The sequence below is a fragment of the Sitophilus oryzae genome, unplaced genomic scaffold (assembly GCF_002938485.1).
Source record: "Sitophilus oryzae breed Bouriz unplaced genomic scaffold, Soryzae_2.0 scaffold_111_pilon_pilon, whole genome shotgun sequence".
Taxonomy (NCBI): domain Eukaryota; kingdom Metazoa; phylum Arthropoda; class Insecta; order Coleoptera; family Curculionidae; genus Sitophilus; species Sitophilus oryzae.
The window spans coordinates 9,558,434-9,582,983 of record NW_022145749.1 but is presented as its reverse complement, the minus strand read 5'-3'; the positions used below and the strand labels follow the sequence as shown (position 1 = coordinate 9,582,983).

The 24,550-nt window shown below is 33.3% G+C and overlaps 1 protein-coding gene across 7 annotated transcripts in view; it reads right to left on the bottom strand.

Moving 5' to 3' along the window:
- The window catches only part of LOC115885660, an 86,565-nt gene that overhangs the window by 49,862 nt on the left and 12,153 nt on the right, over nt 1-24,550 (bottom strand). For 4 of the 7 annotated variants that reach the window (XM_030904664.1, XM_030904710.1, XM_030904674.1 and 1 more), the window contains one exon: nt 11,693-11,782. In XM_030904664.1, the coding sequence (XP_030760524.1) occupies nt 11,693-11,782 (90 nt within the window). Of the gene's footprint in view, nt 1-2,169; nt 2,397-2,993; nt 3,923-11,692; nt 11,783-19,083; nt 19,183-19,317; nt 19,506-24,550 lie in introns of those variants that run through there. The other 3 variants (XM_030904679.1, XM_030904724.1, XM_030904703.1) reach the window with 3 other exon arrangements.

Sequence of the window (24,550 nt, the reverse complement as noted above, 5' to 3'; positions counted from 1 at the left end):
GAACATATAGGTGCGTGGCGAGGTGCGAGGCTCCAGTATGTTTTGACGCATAAATTTGTACATGTTTGATTCAGCATCGCCGGATGGCGAGGTGAATGGCGCGCATCGCGTCGAGATGAAATGCCCCGCATTTACTTTAGTAATTTTCTGTTAAGCTCCGCCAACTACATGCGCAATATCTTCTCTCAAAAGATCCCTGGCGGTGGCAAATCGGTTCTCCGCGCGCATGACGTCACCCGCATAGTAATTTTCTGTTAAGCTCCGCCCACTACATGCGTAATATCTTATCTAACCCTCCTTGTATCATGTGTTTGTACGATAATCGCGATGCATCCTACGCGCACTTACTCGCCGTTTTAAAACAGTGCGCGTAGGATGCATCGCGGCTAGCATCCTGGCGAGCAGCACGGCCAGCATCTTGGCGAGCATCGCATCGAGATGCCGCCTCACTATGTTTGTGCCCTAATAGAGAAATAATAAAACAACGTAAGTGAACCTCGTAAAAGTCACTGCAAACGCGTATAAATAAACGGCGTAAAATGAGGGCCTCCTGTTTATTATTTATTTTGTGTTTGATGTGTATCAATGCAATATACAGGGTGAGTATTAAATAATATCTGATATTACCATGCTTACGGCTTTAAAAGGGATGCAAATACAGAAAAAATCCAGTGCTTTTCAAATTTTTTTTTAAAAATTAATCAATTTTTTTTTAATTTTCAAACTTCAATAATAACTCGGTTATTTTGGACTTATTTGAAAAACGGTAAAGAGAAAATATGTGTCTTGTATCCAGAGCTGCAACAAGTCAGTTTTAAAAAGACTTAAGTAAGTAATTTCCAAAATCAAAATGATTTAAGTCTTAAGTCAAGTTCAATATAAAGTTCCAATGACTTAAGTCATTTTCTTTCAAGTCAAGTCATTTTTGTAAAGACTTAAATCAATATAACATTATTTAAGTGTTTTTTTTGCTTAAGTCTTTTTTTACTTAAATCACGATAATCTGCAAATTAAGTCAGTAAAATGACTTAAATCAATATAATTTCCCTCTAAATCAAAACAACTATATAGAATTTAATTATAAATACATATTTTTTAAATGTTAATATTAATTTTATTGTATTGCCCATTAACCGATTTTTTTATTATCTATATTAATTTATTGTAGATACAGATTAGAATAAATTATTGTATAAACAACTATAATAAACAATAAAAAAATAAATGCATCAAGGACATAAAAAAACATCAACAACTTAAATAAAATTAAATTTTGTGGTACATACTTTGTGTGTTTTACAGGGTTTGTCGTTTGTGAGCAGCAGTACAAAAATACGGTTTTCACAGTTGCTTTTTTATGAAACTAAAGATGGTAAACACATATTTGATGCCGCTATTAAAAATTTAGGATAAAAATATATGAAAAAAAAGACTTAAATCTTTTCTAAAAAGACTTAATCTCATAAAAGACTTAAAAATATTTTAAGATTTTTTTTGTAAAATGAGTTAAGTCATTAAAAAAGATTTAAATCTTTTTTAATGACTTAAATCTTTTTCTATTTTGGAATAAAGACTTAAATAACAAGTCATTTTGAAAATTACTTAAATTTTAGGTCTTAAGTCAGCTTTCGAAACATGACTTAAAATCAGTGTAGCGCTTTATTTATTAAATATCCGCAAACATAAGCAAAGGCGTTTTGGGTCGTGATATTTTCATTTCGATAATCATAATCGGGTAAAGTTATTGGTTATTTTAGCTTTTGTTTCATAAACATTTTTTGTCTCTTTTAGTTGTGATAATAGCACACCCAAATCATCCTCACAATTCATATGTTCGGAATGCAAAAAACTTTGACAAAACAATTTTCTGAAAGTTCTTTCAAATTGTACAGGCGTAGGATTAACCGAATTAAGTAGGATTAACCGAATTACCACTTTGCTGCACTTCCGAAATAGTTCTCCAGACAATCCTGATTAACTTTCCTAGTTTTAAGATATCGAAAACCGACTTCAGCAAGTCGCTGCCAAAGAATTTGAATTGAGTTAATTGATCAACCAACATTTGATGAATTTGCATCTTAGAGTGACATTTTTGTTATTTGCATCATAAATTTTTAGGTTTTTCATAAAAAATTTCATTTCTTGAAAGTATTGATGATTTCTACGTACCTGATAAAATAATGACCTTTTTACTAGGTTCTCCACTGGCATTATCCACTAACGACCGTTTAGGACCTTGAAAAATTGACGGCACACCATCATTATACACCCGTTTCATCCCCGATGCAGATATAGATATCCATTTTTTCTCGAAGTGATCTTGGCATATCTTATATGTTTGAATGTTTTTTTGCAAGAGATCTTCTCTTCCAGCGGCTTTAGCCCAAATTTCAGCCCTAGACATAAAACAAGACACGTACATCATCAAGTCATTCAAAAGTTACAAAAAATAATTCAATATCATATAACTATTATAATCTTAAGAGAATATTAATAGTTAATAGTATACCCAAGTAGCATTTTTAGATACATTTTGGAGAATGTATCGAAACAATAATTTTATTATCTTGTTTTCGGCGACAATAGGTACCTCAATAATATTAAGAACCATAATATTCAGCGGCACAAAGGGGACGTCTAAAGATTTTATCTTTATTTATGCCCATTAGAAAATCCCAAAGTGCCGTCTTCAATTGAAATCATTAATACCCCACTTTATACCCTCTCGGTGCGAGTTTGCCCAATAATTTCTAGTTTTAGATGGCTATTCGATAAATAAGTAGCGTTTGTCAAGGTAACATCAGAAATAAGTTCAAGTTTGTGTTAAAATTCAGAAAAATAGAAGCTTTATCAAAGTTTCCCTAAAACTATAATATACGACATGTTTTATTTTAAATTTGTTTGTTTGATTTGTCAAACGGCGAGCATAAAAATTCGTATCCATTATGTCTTTTTAAATGCTACTTGGGTAAAATTATTATTAAGTTAATTACCTTGCATGGTCTTTTGGAAACCCAAACAATGACTTCTGTCCACCGCTTCTAGTAGAACAATGCAAATATACACATTTATGTCCTCCAGGCATATTTGGAAATACACAAGCACACGTATTATTGAACCGTCCGCCACACACACAGACGGCAAATCGAACAATACTGACCCCGTCCCCGTACCCCATTCTCCGCGAGCGGCCACCATCGGCCGCTCGAGGGGCGTGGTTTCACATGCTATTGAAGTCTCACCGGGCCGGCATCTGGTGACTCGGCGTACAAATAGGTTCGTTCCAACCATTAATCATAAACAGATTTGCGACAATTTGCAAATCTTGTCCAGTGCGCACGTCTGTAAAATGAATTATTCTCTGTCCAATTTGAAACTACGTTTGGAACACCTGCTTAACATTTGAGTAAACAAGGTTGTTGTCTCTGAAAGAACTAGGAAAATGGCTCAACAAGGTAATTATCTTTAAAGAAAATACCAATTTCAGCAAATAATTATTTTATATTTTACTTGATGCAAAGCAGGAATATTGCCATATTGGACAACTTGGCTATTAAAATGCTGGCTTATTTCAAACCTTTCAGCTACGTGATTAGCACTTTGTCTTGTAAGCCTAAAATATTCTAAGAAAACTTCATTGGAATATTGAGGCACGGTTTCCTCTGAAAATATTAACACAACAAAATATAAATTTATGTGCAAAAATGTCGATTTTACCTAAACAATTTCCATTATTAATTCTGTGCTCATCTAGTAGCAATTCTAAATCCTCCTCATCACTACTTTCCATGGACGACACGTCACTAATCTCACTACTATACTCTTCCTCACTCATTGCGATTTATTTATGACATCTATTCACAAGTCTTTAATTAGTTGAACAGCATGTTCAAATTATTCAGACAGATACGAGTATAATCAAATTTGCTATTATTTTATAGTGATGGGTTGTTATTTAACTATCTGTTATTTTATAACAATTACTTATTTATAAATAACATAACGCAACCGTTACTACTTCTAAAAAATAACAGATATAAAATAACGACACGTATAGATCGGCCGCTCGTGAAACGAAAAACGAAGTCGGCGCTCTGCACCGCCATGAAATTCTATGCTGCTCGAAGCAATTCCAAAAAACAACTAGTATGGATGGAAAACATGTTATTTCGTCAACCATCGATACAGGCGGCGAGACAACGGACAACGGAGTGGGGAATGCGCTACGGCGAACGTAGCTGCTTCGGTCGACGCCGTCGATGGTCGTATTGGGCTTACAACAGCTTAAAAATAATAGGATATAAAAGAAGCAGGTTTTTTGAAACAGTTGCGGGCATAACGCCTAACGCTTGGCGGTCGAGATAACAGAAGTGGGAAAGGAACGCTGCTGCATCGGTCGATTGTCGATGGAGGCTCGCAACGGGTTGGAGAAGCAGTCATTTTAGATACGCTGTTTTTCAACCTGTTACGAGCATAACAGGGCGGCGGTCGAGATAATCGGAGTGGGAAACGAACGCTGCTGCATCAGTCGATTGTCGATGGAGGTTCGAAACAAGTTGGAGAATAACGCATCAGTTGTTTTAGATACATTGTTTTTCAACCTGTTACGAGCATAACGGGCGGAGGTCGAGATATTATGGCGCTGTATGTTTCAGTATTTACTTATTAAGTTTCAATATTTAGGTATTTATTTATTCTGAAAAAATTTCAGAATAATATTTTAAGATTTTTTAAAAATGTATACAGGGTGTTTTGAAAAATCTGGTCATTAATTAATCACGATCCTGCTTAAAGCCCTTGACGTAAAAAGCTGATTTTTGGAAACGGATTGACTTTAGGGTGTAGAGGCTCGATAAGAAGGGATTTTTCGAAACTCGAATTCTAAGGGGGTGAAACTACCCTCAAATATTAGAATATTTTTTATTTAAAAACCGGTGAGTTTTTCGGAAAAACTCTTAAAACACGTATATTTTATAATGTTGTTTTACATATTTTAAGATTTTTTAAAAATATATACAGGGTGTTTCATAAAATATGACAATTGAGTAATCACTATTCTGCTTAAACTGCTTGACGTTTAAAGCTGATTTTTGGCAAACGGATTGACTGTGGGGTTGAGGTTCGATAAGGAGGGGTGTCTCGAATCTCAAATTCCAACAGGGTGAAAACGCCCCTCAAATATTACAATATTTGTTATTTAAAAAACGGTTAGTCTTTCGGGAAAACGCCTGGACACGCATAACTTATTTTGTTTTTTTACATATTTTGAAATTTTTTAAAAAATCATACAGGGTGTTCCAAAAAGTTGAGTAATTGATTAACCACGATTCTGCTTAAACTGCTCGACGTTTAAAGCTTATTTTTGGCAAATGTGAGAAAATTTTATCCAGCTTGTATGTTAATGGAAATTCTTGTTTTGCTTTATCATCACCATTAGAAATTATTAACTCGACGCGAACGAAGTCGCGGGTACACGCTAGTTTCAGTATAAAATTAATTCGAACTCTAGTGTGTAGTTGGTTTACTTATAAAGAATATACTACACATTTTCTTATATTGCTATTTTTTGACCGCAAATGGTAAAATCATAATTAAGAGCTTCTCGCCCGTCGAGTGAGATGCACCCTGTACACTGCTACGCAATTCAGGATCTACGCGGATCGGGGGGCAGGGCGTAGGTATATCGGAATGTATAGGTATAGACGAGTGGCGGAATTTTGGCTTTTTTTATATCGCAATTTCTAAACAGCGCTTATTTGTAAACAACCACCGTTTTTAGAGAGGTATTTTAGATAACAATCGATATTTAGAAATGTTTTGACACCCTGGAAATACTACCACCGAGCACGTCATTGTTGCAACTTGCAACTGCGTTAATACGCCTGGCGGTGACCACCTCATACTCTTTCAGATACTTAGCAGTAAAATAAAGAAACCTGTTATTTTAAGCTGTTTTTTATAAATAACTATAACAGTTTCAACCATAGACTTAAAATAAAATATAGACTACACTATTTACATCTCAACGCGGACAAACAACCTTTTTTGTACACATGTTTACTTCTGGGTACAGTCGACCGAGCCTTCCTCATCCAGCCTATGTTGTCACGTCTTTAATATTATCAATATTTTTTTCTTGTTATACCCATATATTGAGATATTAATACTACAGTTTAATAAAGTAGGTTTTAATATTCCAGAGATGTATTAAATAGTCCTTATACTACTAAATTATAAGTCGGATACTGTTTAAAAAGGATAAGTTCTTTACAATATGACAACACCGATTAGAGGCGAGGGAGCCTATTCATTCATTTATTACCTTGTAGTACGTGTCGCACGTGTGCGGTAAAGCTTTGTTGCCGCTATCTCCCCGGCTGTATTAACGCATTTTCTTAGCTTGTAGTGCTTAAGTGTTTATTTTATTGACTTTTTCTGTTCAAGAACTATAAAATATGGTTCGCCAGTGCCAAATTTGCAAGAAATTTGACTTAAATAATCCATTTAAGTCTTGAAACGACTTTTGACCGGTAGGCAACTCTCAATTTACCCATTGGGAGTCAGTGGCGTTGTTGTAGAAAGGCGCTTATTTAGATAATATTTTAGTAAAATGTAAAATCTGAATTTTTTCTCTTACATTACATTATTTACTTACTTACATTGTAACAAAATCATAATTATAACCCTGTTAATAATTAATAATGTTTTTATTAAAAATATATTCCGGTTTATTCTAAAATTATCTTCAGAATCTAAAATAACATACAAGAATTTTAAAATGATATTACATTATGAAACAATATTTTTTAATATACCGGGTCGTCTCAAAAGTGGCTACCCCCTATAACTTTTTATTTTTTCAGATAAAAAAACAGATTTGTATGTTAGTAGGTATATGACATAAATTAGGATTTATTGACGTATTCAATTGTTTTTGGTCTCTTCCTGTTTCACCGAAATGATTACATCTTTTGATTTTTAAAGGCACCCTCGGTATATTGCTACTTTATTCGATAAAAAATGACACTCTGAATAGAATGACATATCATATGTCAACTTTTGACATTGTCGCTTAAAAACATATCCTATTTTAAATTTCAATCCAGGGTACCATGGTGTTGTTAAAAACACTAAGTTTTAATCAAGGAGCCTTGGAAAAATAGTTTTGATCGTCTAATAGGTTTCGTGTCTTGTCTAGGCCGGTTAAAAGATGTACAAATCGTATTTTTAATCATACATATGTCAATTTTTTCAAATGGAACAAGGGACTCATTAGCATATTTGGAAAAAGCATTTTTTTATGAATATATTGATACCACACACTTGGTATTTCGAGTCAAATTGTCGTTATGAACCGCGTGCTACAATTACAATTAAACCATATGCGAAAATGTCAAAAGTTGACATATGATATGTCATTCTATTCAGAGTGTCATTTTCTATCGAATAAAGTAGAAATATACCGAGGGTGCCGTTTAAAAATTAAAAGTTATAGTCATTTCCGGTGAAACAGGAAGTGACCAAAAAACAATTGAATGCGTCAATCAATCCTAATTTATTTCATATACTAACATACTAAATCTTGTTTTTTATTTGAAAATATAAAAAAATTATGGAGATGAGCCACTTTTGAGACGCACCCGGTATAATAAAGACAGTACCGAGTTAAATAAATGTAGTTTTTATTTTATCCACTTCCTATCACCTTCCTTGCTTTAATGGAACAGATTTATGTTTTCTCTAATTTACATAATAAGACATCACTTAACCAGAACAAAAATTACAACAATCATATTTTTTTTTCTCTCCCTGTCGCCGTTTCTATTATATCTGTGGAATAGATCCTGTTTTGATTAATATTAGGGGTTGTAAATGTTTGACTAAAATTAATAATTTATTATTAATTTCAAAAATTACCTAATTTCGATTATAAAATTTCTTCTATAACGTGTATTTTATTATTTTTATCCTTTTTGGACTCTAAATTGTTTTTTCTAAAGTTTTATTTAAAAAACCTGTCCTAAATCTTAATAAAATATAAAAAAGTTTAAATACGATATATTTTTAATTTAGTTATAGCTTCATTAAAATAAAAAAATTACCCGGCTATGATACGGAAAGTTCAGGTGTACTTGAGAAACGAAAGACAGTGTTGTGTTTCTCGGCAGAGTCGTCAGGGAACGACCGTTACGACAGAGACAACCTATCTATCGCTCGTGTCGCACTCGTTATAACCTAAAACAATAACAAAAACAATAACACAACAATAACAAGACAGTGTCTGACCGCATGTTCCAGCTAGTTATGAATGAGATGCTCAGTCTATATTTTATTTTAAGTCTATGGTTTCAACTGTTATCTAAAAATAACAGTTTTGCCCATCACTATTATTTTATTAGTTATGGCGTGGTTATAAGGGTAATACGCATACGTCGGATAAATGATAGGAGAATACTTTTGCAAACCGTTCTGACAGTTTTCAAACAGTTTTCAATTTAAGATGGAACAGAAAACAAATGATTTACTAACCGGCAGTAAATCCGGTTGGAACGCTTTTCAACTTCTGCGCAAACTCCTTACTGTAAGAAACCGTTTCTTACGCGGGTTGGAACGAACCTAATATGTAAAGTTTTTATATACAGGGTGGCGCCTCTCATACAACGCGGAGGCTCCAAGGAGAACGACAGTTTGTATTGAAGTGAAATTTTATGAGCATATGTAGGTTAATTTAGAGCATGTTTTAAAAATATAGAGTTCCATAGGGTGTCCCCCAAAAATGATATACATCAAAGTTTTTTTATGTTAATTAATTTTCGGATTCTAGAAGAAAAATAAAGGTGAGTTTCATTAGAGAAGTATATGACTAAAATGTAAGGTTTTTGACATATTAAACATTTTCTAAAAATGACGAACAAATTGTAAATTTCAATAACATAAATTGGTATTTACCCGGTATCCTGTATAGTCCAATATGTAGTTAAAATAACTATTGTAATTTAAATCAAATTAAAACTAGACCCAAATTGTTATATAGGATGAGACAAAATTAATATTGAACATAAGTTTTTGACTGATTTGATTAGCAACTCAAGAGTGCATTTAGGGGGGGGGGGAGGAGTAATTTCCCCTCCCATAAAGATATTTATACACATAATTCAGACCCATCTAATTTCTTTTCGTTCATTCACAATTTGACAATACTTACCTTTATGTGAAAATTTGATTTAAACAAGTACTTTAAAGTACTTTATTTAAATATTCGCACTACCTCTCTCAGACTCAATCTCAAGATATGCCATTGAGTGCACTCCACAGATAACTTACCTAAATTTTCTGGAAGTATCTTCGAAGGAACAGAAGTGTTTTTTAAACGTCTTTCGTAAAAAAATGAATCTTCACTAAAATGTGTACTGCATATTTTTACCGTTCTATATGCCTGTTTAGGTGTTAAATTTGCATATTTATGCTCTCTAACGAAGCCTAAACTCTCTTTCCATTGTTGCCACCTAATAAAATATATTGCATATTATGTTATCCATCACCACCACAGCAACAAAAGTAGCAGGGTGTTAACGGTTTATTGCTTACCTTAAAGGATCCTTAGGAAATCGGAAAAACGAAATGTTTTCGTCATTTAAAGACTTTACTCTGCACGAATCTACACAACAATAACTTCCGTGGGAAGGCATCACTATCTATTAGTCATGGCTGAGAAACTTAAATGGAAATGACGGTTCATTAAAAATAGTTTTTCCTCCAAGATGCAGAGGCGCAAAATATTAAAACTGTCAATATTAACAATGCAAATGTCAATATCTGACAATAATAAAATTTGATTTTTAACTGTCACTCAGAGACGCTTTTGTTGTGATTTTACGGTTTGATTTCGTTTTGATTTCGTTTTGATTTGTCGAATTATTGTAAAATTAAATTCCTTCAGAGTTTTTGCCAGTATTCTGTTTTAGACAATGTTTTTTAAAAATGGTGGGACAATTTGTGTTTTGTATAGACTCTTAATTACTTTTTATCATGGAGTTTAATTGTTGTACACCTGGTTTCCGAAGGATACAATGGTAAGTAAATTAAACATATCTACTTACAGTTATAGATTTTTTAAATTATTACTGCTAATAAATGCCACCTGCTGAGCAGTTATTTAATTTTATTACGGTGCATGTAAGGAATTAAGGACGCGCGTTGTGTTATATTAGCATGATCAGCAGATGATTACATCTAATTTAATTTGTTTTTATTATTTCAGGTCTCAAACGGAAACAAACTGGGAATCTTGCCTACACCAAAATTATATAGCCGTTTCCAATTCACTTCAAAGGGAGGAAAATTATGTAAAACTGCCTGCTATTTGCTGAAAACCGCCAAAGATTAAATTATAACTGTAACAACTTAATATATACTATTTCTAGTCTTTTTAATATATTTTATAATTAATATCCGACATATAAGAACACTTTGTATGCTTTTAATTCAGTTGATTTATCGTTTATAATATGTTCGACCTAATTAAAAGCACACAAAGTGTTCTTGCATGTATGTCTAAATTTATTTTAAATTAACTAAAACAACCCCCCTTCCCCGCACCCCTCTCTTCCATTAGTATTTCTTCCTCCATCTACCAGAGGCGCCCTTGTATAATAAAATTGAAATGTATTATAAGTTGCCTATCTATTTAATAGTATAAGTCTTTTATCTATGCTATTAGTTAAACAAAGTCAAAATAACAACATGTTTTCTTTCGATCAAGTCAAAATTAACACTTTTATGTCTGGTGCGCCCGATATAACCGAAGTCTAACCTTATGTGAGGATTGCGAGGGCACGATGTAAATAGCTTTGACTTTTGACTATCGATTCCCTGACATGACTGGGGTCGGCACAAAGTTGCTAACCTCAAAAATCAAAAGTCGGTAGTTTCGAGCTTTAAAAATCGGTAGATCCAATCCTTGTTGAAGTGAAACTTCTATACGCGCGATGGGAGTAAAAATTGAAGGCCGTGACATGGCTATGACACACGAGACGCGAGAGGAAAGGTGATAACGATCTTGGAGCGTGAAAACGTCTTGAGCACTATGTGAGCTAGGGGGCTGAAACCAGCTGACACTCGGAATTTAGATGGGGCTCGAAAAACACGAAACAAGAACAAATAATAGCCGTTTTAAAAAAAGCCTTATAGGTAACTTTATTATTTTTTCAGATAAAAAACGAGAGTTGGTACGTTAGTATATCGCATAAATCAGGATTGATTGACGTATTCAGTTAGTTGGCCTGTTTCAGCGCAAATGGCTATTTTACCACTTTGGCTACCACTTTTGAAAAACATCTATATAGTATGATAAAATTCACGTTTTCAAATAATGTAAATTAAGAAAAAAATAAAAATATTTATTTTTAAAGCGCACAAAAATAACTCAAATTGAAAATTTGAAATAGTAGGTTATAAAGAACGTTAAAAAATTCTGGCGAAAAAAAATATAACAAACTATTACTTTCAAAAAATATAAATTTTAAAAGACGATATAAAGCGCAAACAAAACACCGTCTCGTGAAGAAATAAAATTGCTATTTTGTTGCTTACTTACACTTTAGATTAATTCCTCGCGAAAAAAAAATTAAATTTAGATTATTCATTGTTGAAACAAAAAAAATTCTGCATTGATAGTAATAATTTAACTTACATGGTACAATATCAGTCTGGGTAAATACATTCTTCACGAATTCTGCTAAATATGTTTGGGTAGATACTGCTGATTCCAATTGTTCATCATCTGGAAACAAAAAATTATCGCGATGAAAAATACACAATTAATAAAAAAAAATGAATTTTCTGGTTTACTCAAAGTTTTAGTGGAAATTAGTTTTTAGAAATATATAATTACTATGTCATTTCAACTTTTTCCAACGCACTCTATTACGATCAGAATTACGATCTTTTGAAAGCGGAATAATGTTGACTTTGGATACTTTTTTTAGAGCGGAGTTTAACCATAGTTTTTTTATTGCAAATAATTAATCTTCATACAATTTTATGACACCCGTATTTTTTTATTTTGCTTCAATTTCATCCCATTTTTTTTTTTTAATTAATCAATATTAAGAATTTCAAATTTACACTTTTGCAATCTCTGACGTCACCTATTAAAAGTGTCACGGTTTGCCACCAGAGACGCTGGTGGCCGGCGTCGAAGCAAGATCGAAGCGATTTCGCATGTGTCAATATTAATGTCAATGTCAAATGTCAGTCAGTTTTGTTTATGTTATGTTGTTAGCGGGATTTTGGATTTTGTACGAGGCGTTTTGTATTTTGCATTGTGTTATTTTTTTCTTTCCTCTTTGTGTTCGTTTGACCTAGATATAGTGTTATCAGTATGGAGAAGTTTGTAAAAGCTACGTCTAACAATCTTCCCAGGGTAGACATTTTTATGGTGCACGAGTTATTAAAACGAGATAATCGCTTTAATAATGCCGAAATTGCTGGTGTAAAAGCATCAAGGTATGTAGATATATTATTTTGTTTACTTCATCAGCTGTTCATAGTTAGATATTCGGTTAGATTCTGTATTCATATTTTGTCGGTTAATTTTTGATATTATTTGTTATTGTAGTGCAAAAAACTAATTATTTTAGTGTTTAAGTGACATAAACTACTACCAGATATATGGTCACTCTGTTTCTCATAAAAAAAACACGAAATATTACAGGTTTTGTTAAAGTTTTATATTTATCATAATTTTTGTGTATGTTTTTTAAGACTCTAACAATTCATCAATAAAGCTTAAGTGGAATGTGTTTTTGATGCTATCCCTCATTTTTGTTGTGTTCCTGGTTGCAGGGATTATTATACTAGGCAGCCTAAAGTGTCCGGAAGAGTAAGAAAAGTGGGTATGAGTTATAAATCAAGATAATTCTATTGAAAATATCTTTAATAGATTGAAAAATAATATTCTCCCAGGCTGGTATTAAAGAAAACTGGACAATTATATTTATTTTATTCATATTGTGGCATCTCCACTCCTAAGTGTTGTTGGTTCAGCTTCGATAGATAGTTTTATAGATAGATAGTTGATTATTTATAATACCAAATTAATATCAAATATTTAAGTGATGGCTGAATACAATATGAATAAAATAACAATAAAATTTGATATATGTACAATACAAAATCAAGTTTCAAGGATAAAGGTGTTACTAAAAATAATAAGAAATTCATATTTCTTTGTTTTAATTGGTCTAATGTTATTTACATTTTATGTAAGAATTATACCATATCATCGAAAAAAAAAACGGCGTCTAGTTGGCTTGGAAATGAACATCGATGACATTCCCTAAATAATATTACATATAAAATGACAGCGATCTTTATTTAATAGCCAACACGGACGCCTTTTTTTCGATGATATTGTATTATTTGCAAATATAATTTTTCGAACATTGATACTTGCAAAATATACATATAAATTTTGTGAATGCAAATAATAACACATTACTAGTATATATTGAATGTTTTTGGGCATTAAATTAGATCATAGAATATACTGCCCGAAATAATAAAAATATGTTTTAAATCGTATTCAATTTTATTGGAACCAGCTGTACGTATTCATTATTTGTATATTGTAAAACATTTGCTGCATTTGTATGGTTCATATTTGCCAAAGTATTTATTACTATAAATAGGTATATATATATATATATATATATATATATATATATATACATTACATATATATATATATATATATATATATATATATATATATATATATATATATATATATATATATATATATATATATATATATATATATATATATATATATATATAGTAGTAGTATATAGTAGTATTTATTAACTGTATATTATGTAAACTATATCATTTTTAAAATACACGCCAAAAATCTGAGGAATAGTTATGTTTTCCATGTATTCTACAACATATTTATTAATCCGTAGTCTCTAACTAGCGTGACGTCATAATTCTCGCTCCGAGGCTGTTCTATTAGAGACGGCATTGCTGGAACAATATTATCTCGCGCCCTCTGTCAACTATTCAGTCAAATACGAATAGGTGACGTCACAATTTTCTACGCGTTATTTCAAACCAGTGAAATTTGTATTGAATTTGGTTTATTATTTATTCCTTAATTGTAACTTTGTTGTATTTCTTTTTCTATTGAGGGAGTACTTTTTAATCACTTCAATTGAATTTTATATTAAAAATAACAAAAATGTACTATGGTTAAACACCGGATTTAGTCGTGGAATGCTTTGTTATTTGTGGAATGTAGAATGTATGGGAGGGAGAAGTTAATCACAGAAGTGTCTAGCCCTAGCAGTCAACTATTAAGCTTGACCAATCAGGTTGGTTAGCGTGGTTATTTGAAGTGTGTTAATTCATTTGTGTTTGTCAAAAACTCTAACGTGATTGGTCGGGCTTAATAGTTGCCTTCTAGGGCTATACACAAGTGTTAATCACCGCGTCCTCACAGATCTATTGTATCCCCTGTTATCCCCTTGTTCTCTATATAATGTTCTTGAATTATAACTCATCGTACAGACTTAGGGTTTTGACAAAAGCCAGTATCTGAGACGGTTTTACAGAGATTAGTTCTCCATCTCCGACATTAGTCGTAGCAAAGTTTATAGCACAAATGGTTGTCTCGGCGCTATCAGTGATGAGGTGTTCTGGTTTCTGGTGTTTCCACATTTTCCCCACAGAATGTGCATTAGCCGTTGTTTCTTAGCTTCAATTTACTGAGGTGTTCATTGAGGAGACAGTGTCCTGTTAACCCCGTAACAATCCGAAGATCGTTCTTACTTAAATCAAGGAAAATCTTTGATTTTTCTTAGTCATAGGTTCTGCTTTGTTTTTAGTTAGTTTTGGTACTAAGAGAGTTCAGAAGTTAAATTATAGAACAATAACTAATATTTTCATGTCTTGTTCCTTTGTATTCATAGAGGCATATGTAATGATAAAATTTAAAAAATTGAAAATATCCCTTTGAGGTAACAAAAAAAAATGTGTACGTTGACCGGGTGCAACGGAAATGCTATTTTATCAGTCAGAACGCTGCGCTGACCGTATACCAGTGATCAACTAAAAATATTAAGAAATTTTAATACAGAAAGTAGAAAAATAAAAATAAAGTACTAGCACAGATTATACAGATTATAATGTTTGTTTTTTCTTTATTGTTTTTCGTGGTTCCAATTTTCGAAATCGGGCACTAGTTAGGTTACTAGTTTGCGCACATAACACGCCCACTAATGGCCTCTAAAATTGTGCACAGCGCCTGACCGGCACAGTTATTAGAGATATATCGGAAAACCGAATAGCGTCATCCAGTATTTACGCGTACCTTATCATGGTTACGATATGCGCGAGTCGAAGCAACACCCGCTAATAACGTTACCGCCTGACGTAATGTGCGGATCAATTACACCAAGCGCTCTTTCTAAATAACCTCTGATAACGTTTAAAAATTGCTTAAATGGGCATGTGCGGGTATTTGACAACCGGAGCCGGCCGGCGAGATCTTTTATTTTAGGTTATGTTTGAATTGTTTTGAATTATTGCTTTAGTTTTATTAGGTAATTTGATATTTAAGTAGCTGGAATTAGTTTTAATTAAATAAATATGGCCCAAAATATGGATTCCACCTCTTCCAATACTAAAGAACCTATAAAGAGTCTTAGGTTTACAGCAGATGACGACTTAGCCCTCCTAAGAGAATTTGTTTCTTGTTATCCGAAACCCATTGGCAGACGTTGAACAATAAAGCACTGGAAATAAGCACTTTAGCCCTTTAGTTTTAAAATACCTAGTAAACAAAACAATTTCAAAGTTTTAAATTCAAAGTTAGGTTAAGTTTAAATAGCGGACGCGACGCGATCAGAATTCTTTCCGATCCGATAACTATAAATAAATGAAGAGAGTTAATGCCACCTCACGTAAAGGAAATAACACCTGGCCTTATTAACGTCCATGTACGCTATTCGGTTTAGCGATATCTTTCTATTACGCTGTTTAATGTAATTTTACGCAAGTTTATTTTTGCGCACAGGAAATTTTACTCGTTTGCACATCGTCATAAAAAACAATTTTCGTACCACGAATTAGGGATAAGATTTTTATCTGTATACATATAGTATACCTAATCTGTGGTTCCACTAATTATAACTCAAGAACGACTGGACCGGTTTTAATGAGCTCTTAGTTTAGCATAGTTAGCTCTTAGTTTAGCTCATTAGTTTACCATTCTTGAGTTAATACCACCTCACGTAAAGGAAATAACACCTGGCCTTATTAACGTCCATGCACGCTATTCGGTTTAGCGATATCTCTCTATTACGCTGTTTATTGTTATTTTATGCGAGTTTATTTTTGTGCACAGGAAATTTGACTCGTTTGCACATCGTCATAAAAAACAATTTTTGTACCACGAATTAGGGACAAGAGTTTTATCTGTATACTTATAGGATACCTAATCTGTGGTACTAGTTCTATTGAATAACAATTTTAGGTGTCTTATAAAAGCAATACTAATTTATTCATGTTAATTATATAACAAAGTTAATACATAAAACTTATAAAATATATTTTTATGAAGCTCACCTAAAAATTAGAGACTTTTATTTCGCCTGCGGCGCTATTTTTTCAGCTTTTATTTTACCTTACCAAGACGGATGGCGCATAATGAAATTATGAGCAATGATAGATGATAGCAATCTTTCAACAGATTACAAAAGAAATGTAGGTCCGTCGTTTGGGGTGAAATTGATCATAAGAAAAAGTGTTTAGTCGAGATTTGGTATTTGTGTAAAATTTTATTTTTGTAAATAAGTTTTTTCGGTAGATCTAAGTGATGAACAACACCAAATAATCAGAAAATTTGAAAAAAATATATTGAAGGCCTGGAACGAACAAAATGTCCTGAACAATCTCATACTACGTGTGGGGTGTGATTGATCACGTTTTATTTAATGCATTGAATAAGCGTATACCTACATAGAAACTGATTAATCTAACCCCTGTCTATTTTAAAGTCATGGTTTAAATTTTATAGGATTCTTTAGTATTTGGGGCGAAATTGTTTGTGCGGGTGAGAATGATCAATGAAAAATCCTTATTGCTGCGATGTAAAAAAATACAAGATGAGGCTTTCAAACTAAATATTTATTATCTGCATCAAAAACAAGAAAGAAATACCAACAGCTCCTTCTTGTTTTACCACAATTGACACGCAGGGTGAGATTGTTCACGGGGTGAGATTGATCATTTGATGATCAATCTCGCCCGTACTAAGCGATTAATCTGACCCCTTCGAACAAATTAAAGTATAACCTCATAATTCACTATCGAAAATAACTAAATTTCGGAATATTACGTGCAGAAACACTAACAAATAGCGCCATGTGATCAGTGTGTTCGTTACTATATCACAATTTGACTTACCAATCAAAGTTCTAGAAGTTGTAAATGAAAGCAAAAACAGAGTTAAACAATTTGAATGTATTTTTTAGACAAACAACAGCGATTTAACAACGTGACCTGTACACATTCCCTTCGGTCATGTTTCTACTAAAATCACTTGACGGTTTAACATTAGCTTAATTCGGGTTTCTCTTATTACCGATTCTGAACCGTCCTAGAACTGTGATGCGTATGCGCAGAAGGAAATATGAAGACATTATTTCATTTGCGCATGCGCTGCAGAGTTCTAGGACGGTTCAGAATCGGTAATAACAAGAACCCGAACAAAGCTATTAAACGAATCGACGCGACGGCGACGATTCGCGCGCTACATTTGAATTAATAAAAATGCAACCTATTAGTGATCAGTCTCACCCCCGGAGATCAATTTCACTCCAAACGACGGTTATAAAAGTATATTCGATACCAATTAAACTTTTAGTTACGTAATCGAGGGCGCGAATTTTAAATTCATTGTTGCCAACTATTGCTGACTAACTGGAATTTCAATGTCCCGCTGGGAATTCAGGTAGTAGCTCTAGTGTAAAAAATGATAAGTTGCCATATTTTTTTATTTATTTCCTGACAGTGTCGTTCGTCTTGACACTCTAGTTTTGTATTACGAGTTTTTGGTTTAAATGAATTGTGTTGTGATAACACATATCGATTCAGATCTTTTACATACTAAGTGTGTATCTTTTGATTCGGAGCCGATTCCTACATTAAAAATTTTAGGATAACAGTGGAATCCAAACGAAGATAATTTTTCTTATGTTGTCACTCCGTCAGAGAGACTCTGTACAAAAAGAAATATTTTGTCAGACATCGCCCGTGTATATGATCCGCTGGGTTTTCTAACTCCGGTAACGCTTTTTTCAAAATTATTAATACAAAAGTTATGGGCTTTAAACTTAGATTGGGATGACGTTCCACCAGCTCATATTTTAAAAGGATGGAACGATTATAATTCTCAGTTATCAGAAATACCCGCCCTACGAATACCTCGCTGTATTTTTTCGGAAACGTACGAATATGTTGATTTATGTGGATTTTGTGATGGATCCCAACATGCGTATGCAGCGTGTGTCTATGCCCGAATTGTATCGCAAAACAGAATAAGTACAATTCTGCTCGCTGCTAAATCAAGGTAGCGCCGCTCAAAACGCAATCAATTCCTCGCTTAGAACTTTGTGGAGCTTTATTGCTCACACGATTAATACATTTTGTGATAAAGTCACTCGCTACTAAAGCTTAAACATTTTTACTAGCAGGCCTTGCACTTGAATATTGTTCTTTTTAGAATCTCTTTTAGCGTGAAGTGGTTTAATAGCCGTAAATACTCATCGCAAACTTTATTAGAATATTTTGAACGAGAAAGCGGTAGTAATGGCCCTTTATGTCCCTTAAGTGCTGTTAAGAAGGTGAGCTTTGTTAATGTAAATAATAACAGTTTATGTATTTATAATTAATTTATTTTTCTTTCCTAAAATATTTTGATTATAAGAAAATATGTAAAAGTGGGCAACGCTGTGCCGGTCAAGCTTAATCACGTGACTAAAAGTTTATTTGATATGAACTATATAATTTTTATCTTACCCTTCGTAATAACGTATTCGATCTGAACCTCGGTCTGAACCGAGGCATCAACACTTTGATTACTAAGTTTTCGACCGACATCAAACCATTGTTCATCATCTAAAATATATAAAACATATTATTAGTCACTCGAAGAAAGTTTTTATCCATTGTGTATCTCTTGATTTTAATTTTAATAACATATGGCGTTTTCAATATTCAACCATATAAGTAATCTGATTTTAAGTTAATTACCTTTTTTAGTTGGTAACCCGATTGATGGAATAGCATATGAATATATACGGCTTCTCGAAGAATTTGCAAAACTATCTTCATCAAAATGGAAACCGCAAATTCTAATACGGTTATGATATTGTTCTAGTGTATAATTCGCATATCTGTGAGATCCTGTAAATCCTAAGGCGCTTCTCCAGGCTCCACACCTACAAGTTATTTTCCTTAGCAGACTCTACTTATACCTTAGATTATATCATATAGATGCCCCTAGTCACCTTAAAACCCTAATCTAATGACTCTTAGAGACTTATACCATATTATGGAATATAAATTAATATTAGATAAGTATACCTAATATATCTAGTAGATCTATCCTAATTCTTTGGAAAATGGAGTTGTAAATATAAATAGGAAAAGGGTTACCATGACGAAAACTGCCCATGCTAAATATGTCTATATTTTTAAAATTTTCACTAGTAATACCTCTGGTAATACCACTAGAGGCCAAATTATATCCGGAAATTTTTTCGAGCTCATGAATATTTTGCAGTCGAAGACGAGACCGGAAAAAAATGTCCGGATTTAATTTGTCCTCGTGTGGTATTCGGTAAGAAAATTCCACACCAAATTGTGTTTGAAAATCAAATAATTAAAATGTATTTTTCGATTTTTGGTTGAATTGATTATTTAGTTACTATGACAACTAAGTGACAACCAAACATGACCCAAACCTAAAAACTATTTCAGTTTTGAAGCTGTCAAGCGGCACGGCTTAAAAAAATGTTTCGCTTCTGTCATGAAAGCAAAGAAAATATTCGCCAGGAGATTAAGCAGTTGACACCCGCCAATACTAGGAAATCGAAGTCAAGCGTATGGAAGCAGTTTACAAACTTTCATTTCAGCTTTGTAATTGAAATGTATCAAAATTATCATGTAAACAAATAAAAATCAGACTCTCAAAAAGATAATCTGTCATTAAAACGTCAAAAAAATTCCATTATAATTCCCTGTTAGGTGCCCACAAGGAAAAATTTTTCACTAAAATTTATCCGTTGCCATGGTGATTTGTAAAAAACACGTTTTGATTGGTTAAAAATTACAGGTGTGGAATTTTCATAATAACACCCTTAGAAGTTAATAATAATGTATTTTATGAGCGGAATTCATGTATTTTTTGATAGTTCGTCGTATTCAATTGTTTTCGGTCACTTCCTCTGTCACCGGAAATGACTACAACTTTGATTTTTGAATTTTTGGGGTGCCACGCCCCAATTAGGCTACATTTTCTCAAGAGTATAAAAACTTTATTAAAAAGGTATTTGGACTCCCAATACCTGTTCTAGGGTAAAATAAATAGATAATAATATAATTAAAATATAATTTTCTTGTCTGTATATTGTATGCTGTTTCTTGTTGTATAAATAACTAAATTACTTTTTATTTTTATAATAAGTTTATTGTAATGTGATTATTAAATTAAAACTAAAAGAAAACAGGCAATTCTTCAAATCGGTAGGTATATTATGATCCAAACGCAAAAAAAATTAAACAGTCTATTGAAGAACAAGTTTTCGATTTCCGCTCTGCAAAAACTCCTCCAGAATGATAAGTATTTGGTTTGGTTTGGTTAGGTACATAAAATTTTACATTTAAGAAAAAATGTTTCACCAGTGCTGTCCGATTTTTAAATACAAAAGGTGGCAACCCTGTTTGTCGCTCCCTTTATCGGCATAATTCCCGTTACACCTGGTTGCCAATTTCTCTTCAATTTCGCATTCGCTACTGAGTCGAAACTAAAAATTATACAATTTTTACAGATCAAATAAGAAAAGTATTTTTTGTTTTTGGTTTTGTCTGAGTACCGATAATGTTCAATTATTTGTTGTGTAGGCTAGTTTGGTCTGGGGGGGCTAATTCAGGAATTGGGGGGGTTAGCACCCACAGGACCCCCCTAACTTCGCCCATGGTCCGGTGAACTATCCTGACACACGATTTTGCATTTTTCTTTTTTTTATCAAAAAGTAACCATTTTTAGTAGTAGTTTTAAACAAAAGTAAATGGAGATTATGCACGGAATTTTAAAATATTTTAATTTAATTTTCGTAGTTTTTGACACATATTTGACGTTATGGAGAATTTTAACACTTGATTTAACAAGACACTGACAAAAGGAAAAGCAATGTTGCCAATTCCACTGAATTTTCTTTTTCTGTTTTTTATTTTTATTTTGAGAGAGAGAGAGAGAGGTATTGGTTTATAGAGCGCGTCAACAACGAGGGTTTTTTAGCGCTCAGTAACAAGCTTTAGTCAACATGAGGCCATTTTAAATTATTAGAAATTAAAGTTTTTTCGTTATGTTGATGCTTTCTAAGAATTCCATAACTTTATTAATCTTTGAAATGTTAAAAGGCGCGAAAATATTCTCATAGGTAACAGCATTAAAGAATCTCGACCTATGGGAGGCAACAGGTAAGCATTCAAAAAGAATGTGTCTCATTGACATTAAATTATTGCATAAGGTGCATTTCGGAGGGGGTTCATTTACGATAATATATGATTTTGTAAGATATGAGTGTCCTGTGAGGCTTCTAACAACTTTACAAAAAGATCCGCGTTCAAGAGAATATATATTTTGATACAGATGAAGAAGTGGCATATGTGATCTAAGTTTATTAGTTCCCTCGAGGATGTCCCATTCTTTTTGAAGTATACTGAAGAACACTTTTTTGTGCAAATTTCTGAAATCGACAACGGATTCTGAAATCGACAAGTTCCTTCAATATTATGTAAGAGCGTTGCCTCGTTAGCCAGTTTGTCTGCTCGGTCGTTACCAGCAATGTCAGAGTGTCCAGGAATCCACATAAAGTTAACATTGTAGTTTCTTTCAGTAAGTTTATATACTAGATCTCGAATGCTGCAGGTTAGAGAGTTTTTGGGGTTTAAAGAAGCAATACTGTTGAGGGAACTAAGTGAATCAGATAGTATTAATGCTTCAATCGGTGGCATGCTCTGAATTTGGATAAGAGCCTGATAAATAGCTGTGAGTTCGGCTGTTAAAATGCCAGAGAAATTAGGTAATCTGATTTTTTTATTAGCAACCGGGCTGTAAAAAGCACAGGCAACACCTTTGTCAGATTTACAACCATCTGTGTAAAAACAAATATAATCACGATATTTTTCGTCTAAGATTTGTATTAGACTAGTTTTGTAAAGATATCTGGATGTTTTAGATTTTTTTAATTTACAAAGTTCCATATTAACTGAAATAGGATCCTTCCATGGAGGGGACAGTGTGTCGGAAAAAGTGGATACAGAGATATTAGAAATGTTTTGTTGGGAGGAAAATAGGTGGTATCTTATATTAATGGGGCGTTAGTATTTTAGATGAACTGTATACATTTCACTGTCTTGTAAGTCGAAGAACTTGCCATAGTCAATCAAAAAAGGCTTTGACTTAATGGATATTCCATAATTAAGAGTATGGAGAATTCTCCTATGATACAAGGAAGAATATCCAGATAAGGCATAAAGACTCTCCACCGGTGTGGTGCGAAAAGCACCCTTTTTATTTTGAAAAATAGCCATTTTTAATAATAAAAATACGTTGGTAATGTGTGAATGGGAAAACTAAAAAAAAACAACAGAAGCTCTTTTTTAAACCAAAATATCAATCAAACAGATAAAAAGAAAAAAAAAACAGCCAAATCAACCCAAACCAACCCGACCAAACGCTTACAGCGTGTTTTCTTTGTTTTGGTGGCTTCCAGCTTACAGCCTGTTTTCATTGCTAGAGCTATAACTATTGCAATTGTCTCGCCGGCACGGTAGTTTAGCCAATTTGACAAACTAAAGTAATCTAATTCCTATTAAAAAAAAATTAAAACCTATGCCGTCATTTTTTTCCCTAAACAAAAAAGATGCATGAAATTCCGGATAATTTACTAGCTGATCTGACAACCATGTATCAATTCGCAATATTTGTCAAAATTCGACCTTCACTACTGTCAGCGTAAACATAGAAACGGATATAAACAAGTCCGAGACTCTTTCATTATCGGTTATGGAATTTGTCCTGGGGCGCTATTCTGTACAATCGTCGGTATCGGTAAGTTACCGACAGCTATCGGTACGTAGGGCCAATGAGCGTCGTGTTGATTGTTGTTGTCATAGTATTAGCTGTCATTAATAGGACATATAGCAAATTTGTACCGACGACTCTCGGTATCTCTACCGTGAGGTTAACAAGGGCACGGTAGAGATACCGATCCTCGTCGGTACAAATTTGCGATATCTGCCATAGGGCCGATCGGTAACTATGACAACAACAATTAACACATTTTTACTATATACAAATACGTATCGAGAGCTGTCGTAACTTACCGATACCGACGATTATCGATGCCGTGTACAGAATAGCGCCCCTGGGGCGCTATTCTGTACAATCGTCGGTATCGGCAAGTTACCGACAGCTATCGGTACGTACGGCCAATGAGCGTCGTGTTGATTGTTGATGTCATAGTTACCGATCGGCCCTATGACAGATATCTCAAATTTGTACCGACGACTCTCGGTATCTCTACCGTGAAGTTGACAAGGGCACGGTAGAGATACCGATTTTCGTCGGTATAAATTTGCGATATCTGCCATAGGACCGATCGGTAACTATGGCAACAATTAACACATTTTTACTATATACAAATACGTATCGAGAGCTGTCGTAACTTACCGATACCGACGATTTTACAGAATAGCGCCCCTGGAATTTGCTATAAAAATCAAATAACAACATTTTAAGAATATTTTTTATGTGAAACGTGTTTTTCCGCATCAGATTTCAGTCAAAGAATCCAAGAAGTTCATTTTAAGGTAACATAAACTTCATTTTCTAAGAAAAATCGTATGTCAGGATAGTTCACCGAAGCCAAGTTTCTTGTATACAACACACTGTATTTTATTTATAAAATTAAACGAAAATAATAATAAATTTGAATAAACAATATTTGGCGATATAATTCCGGAAAAAGTCGAACCGCTCCGAAATTTTCAAAAGTTTTGGGTTGCGACCGTTGCAAGAATAGCGCCAAATAGTGTTTACATTGTCCTTATGGACACTTTCCAATCTAAACTTGTTTCATTTATCTATGGTTCTGTGGTCAAAGGGCAACGGCCCAACTACGTCGAAACACCGGTTCCCATTAGAACACCGAAGTTAAGCGACGTAAGGCGATGCTAGTTGGTGGACGGGTGACCG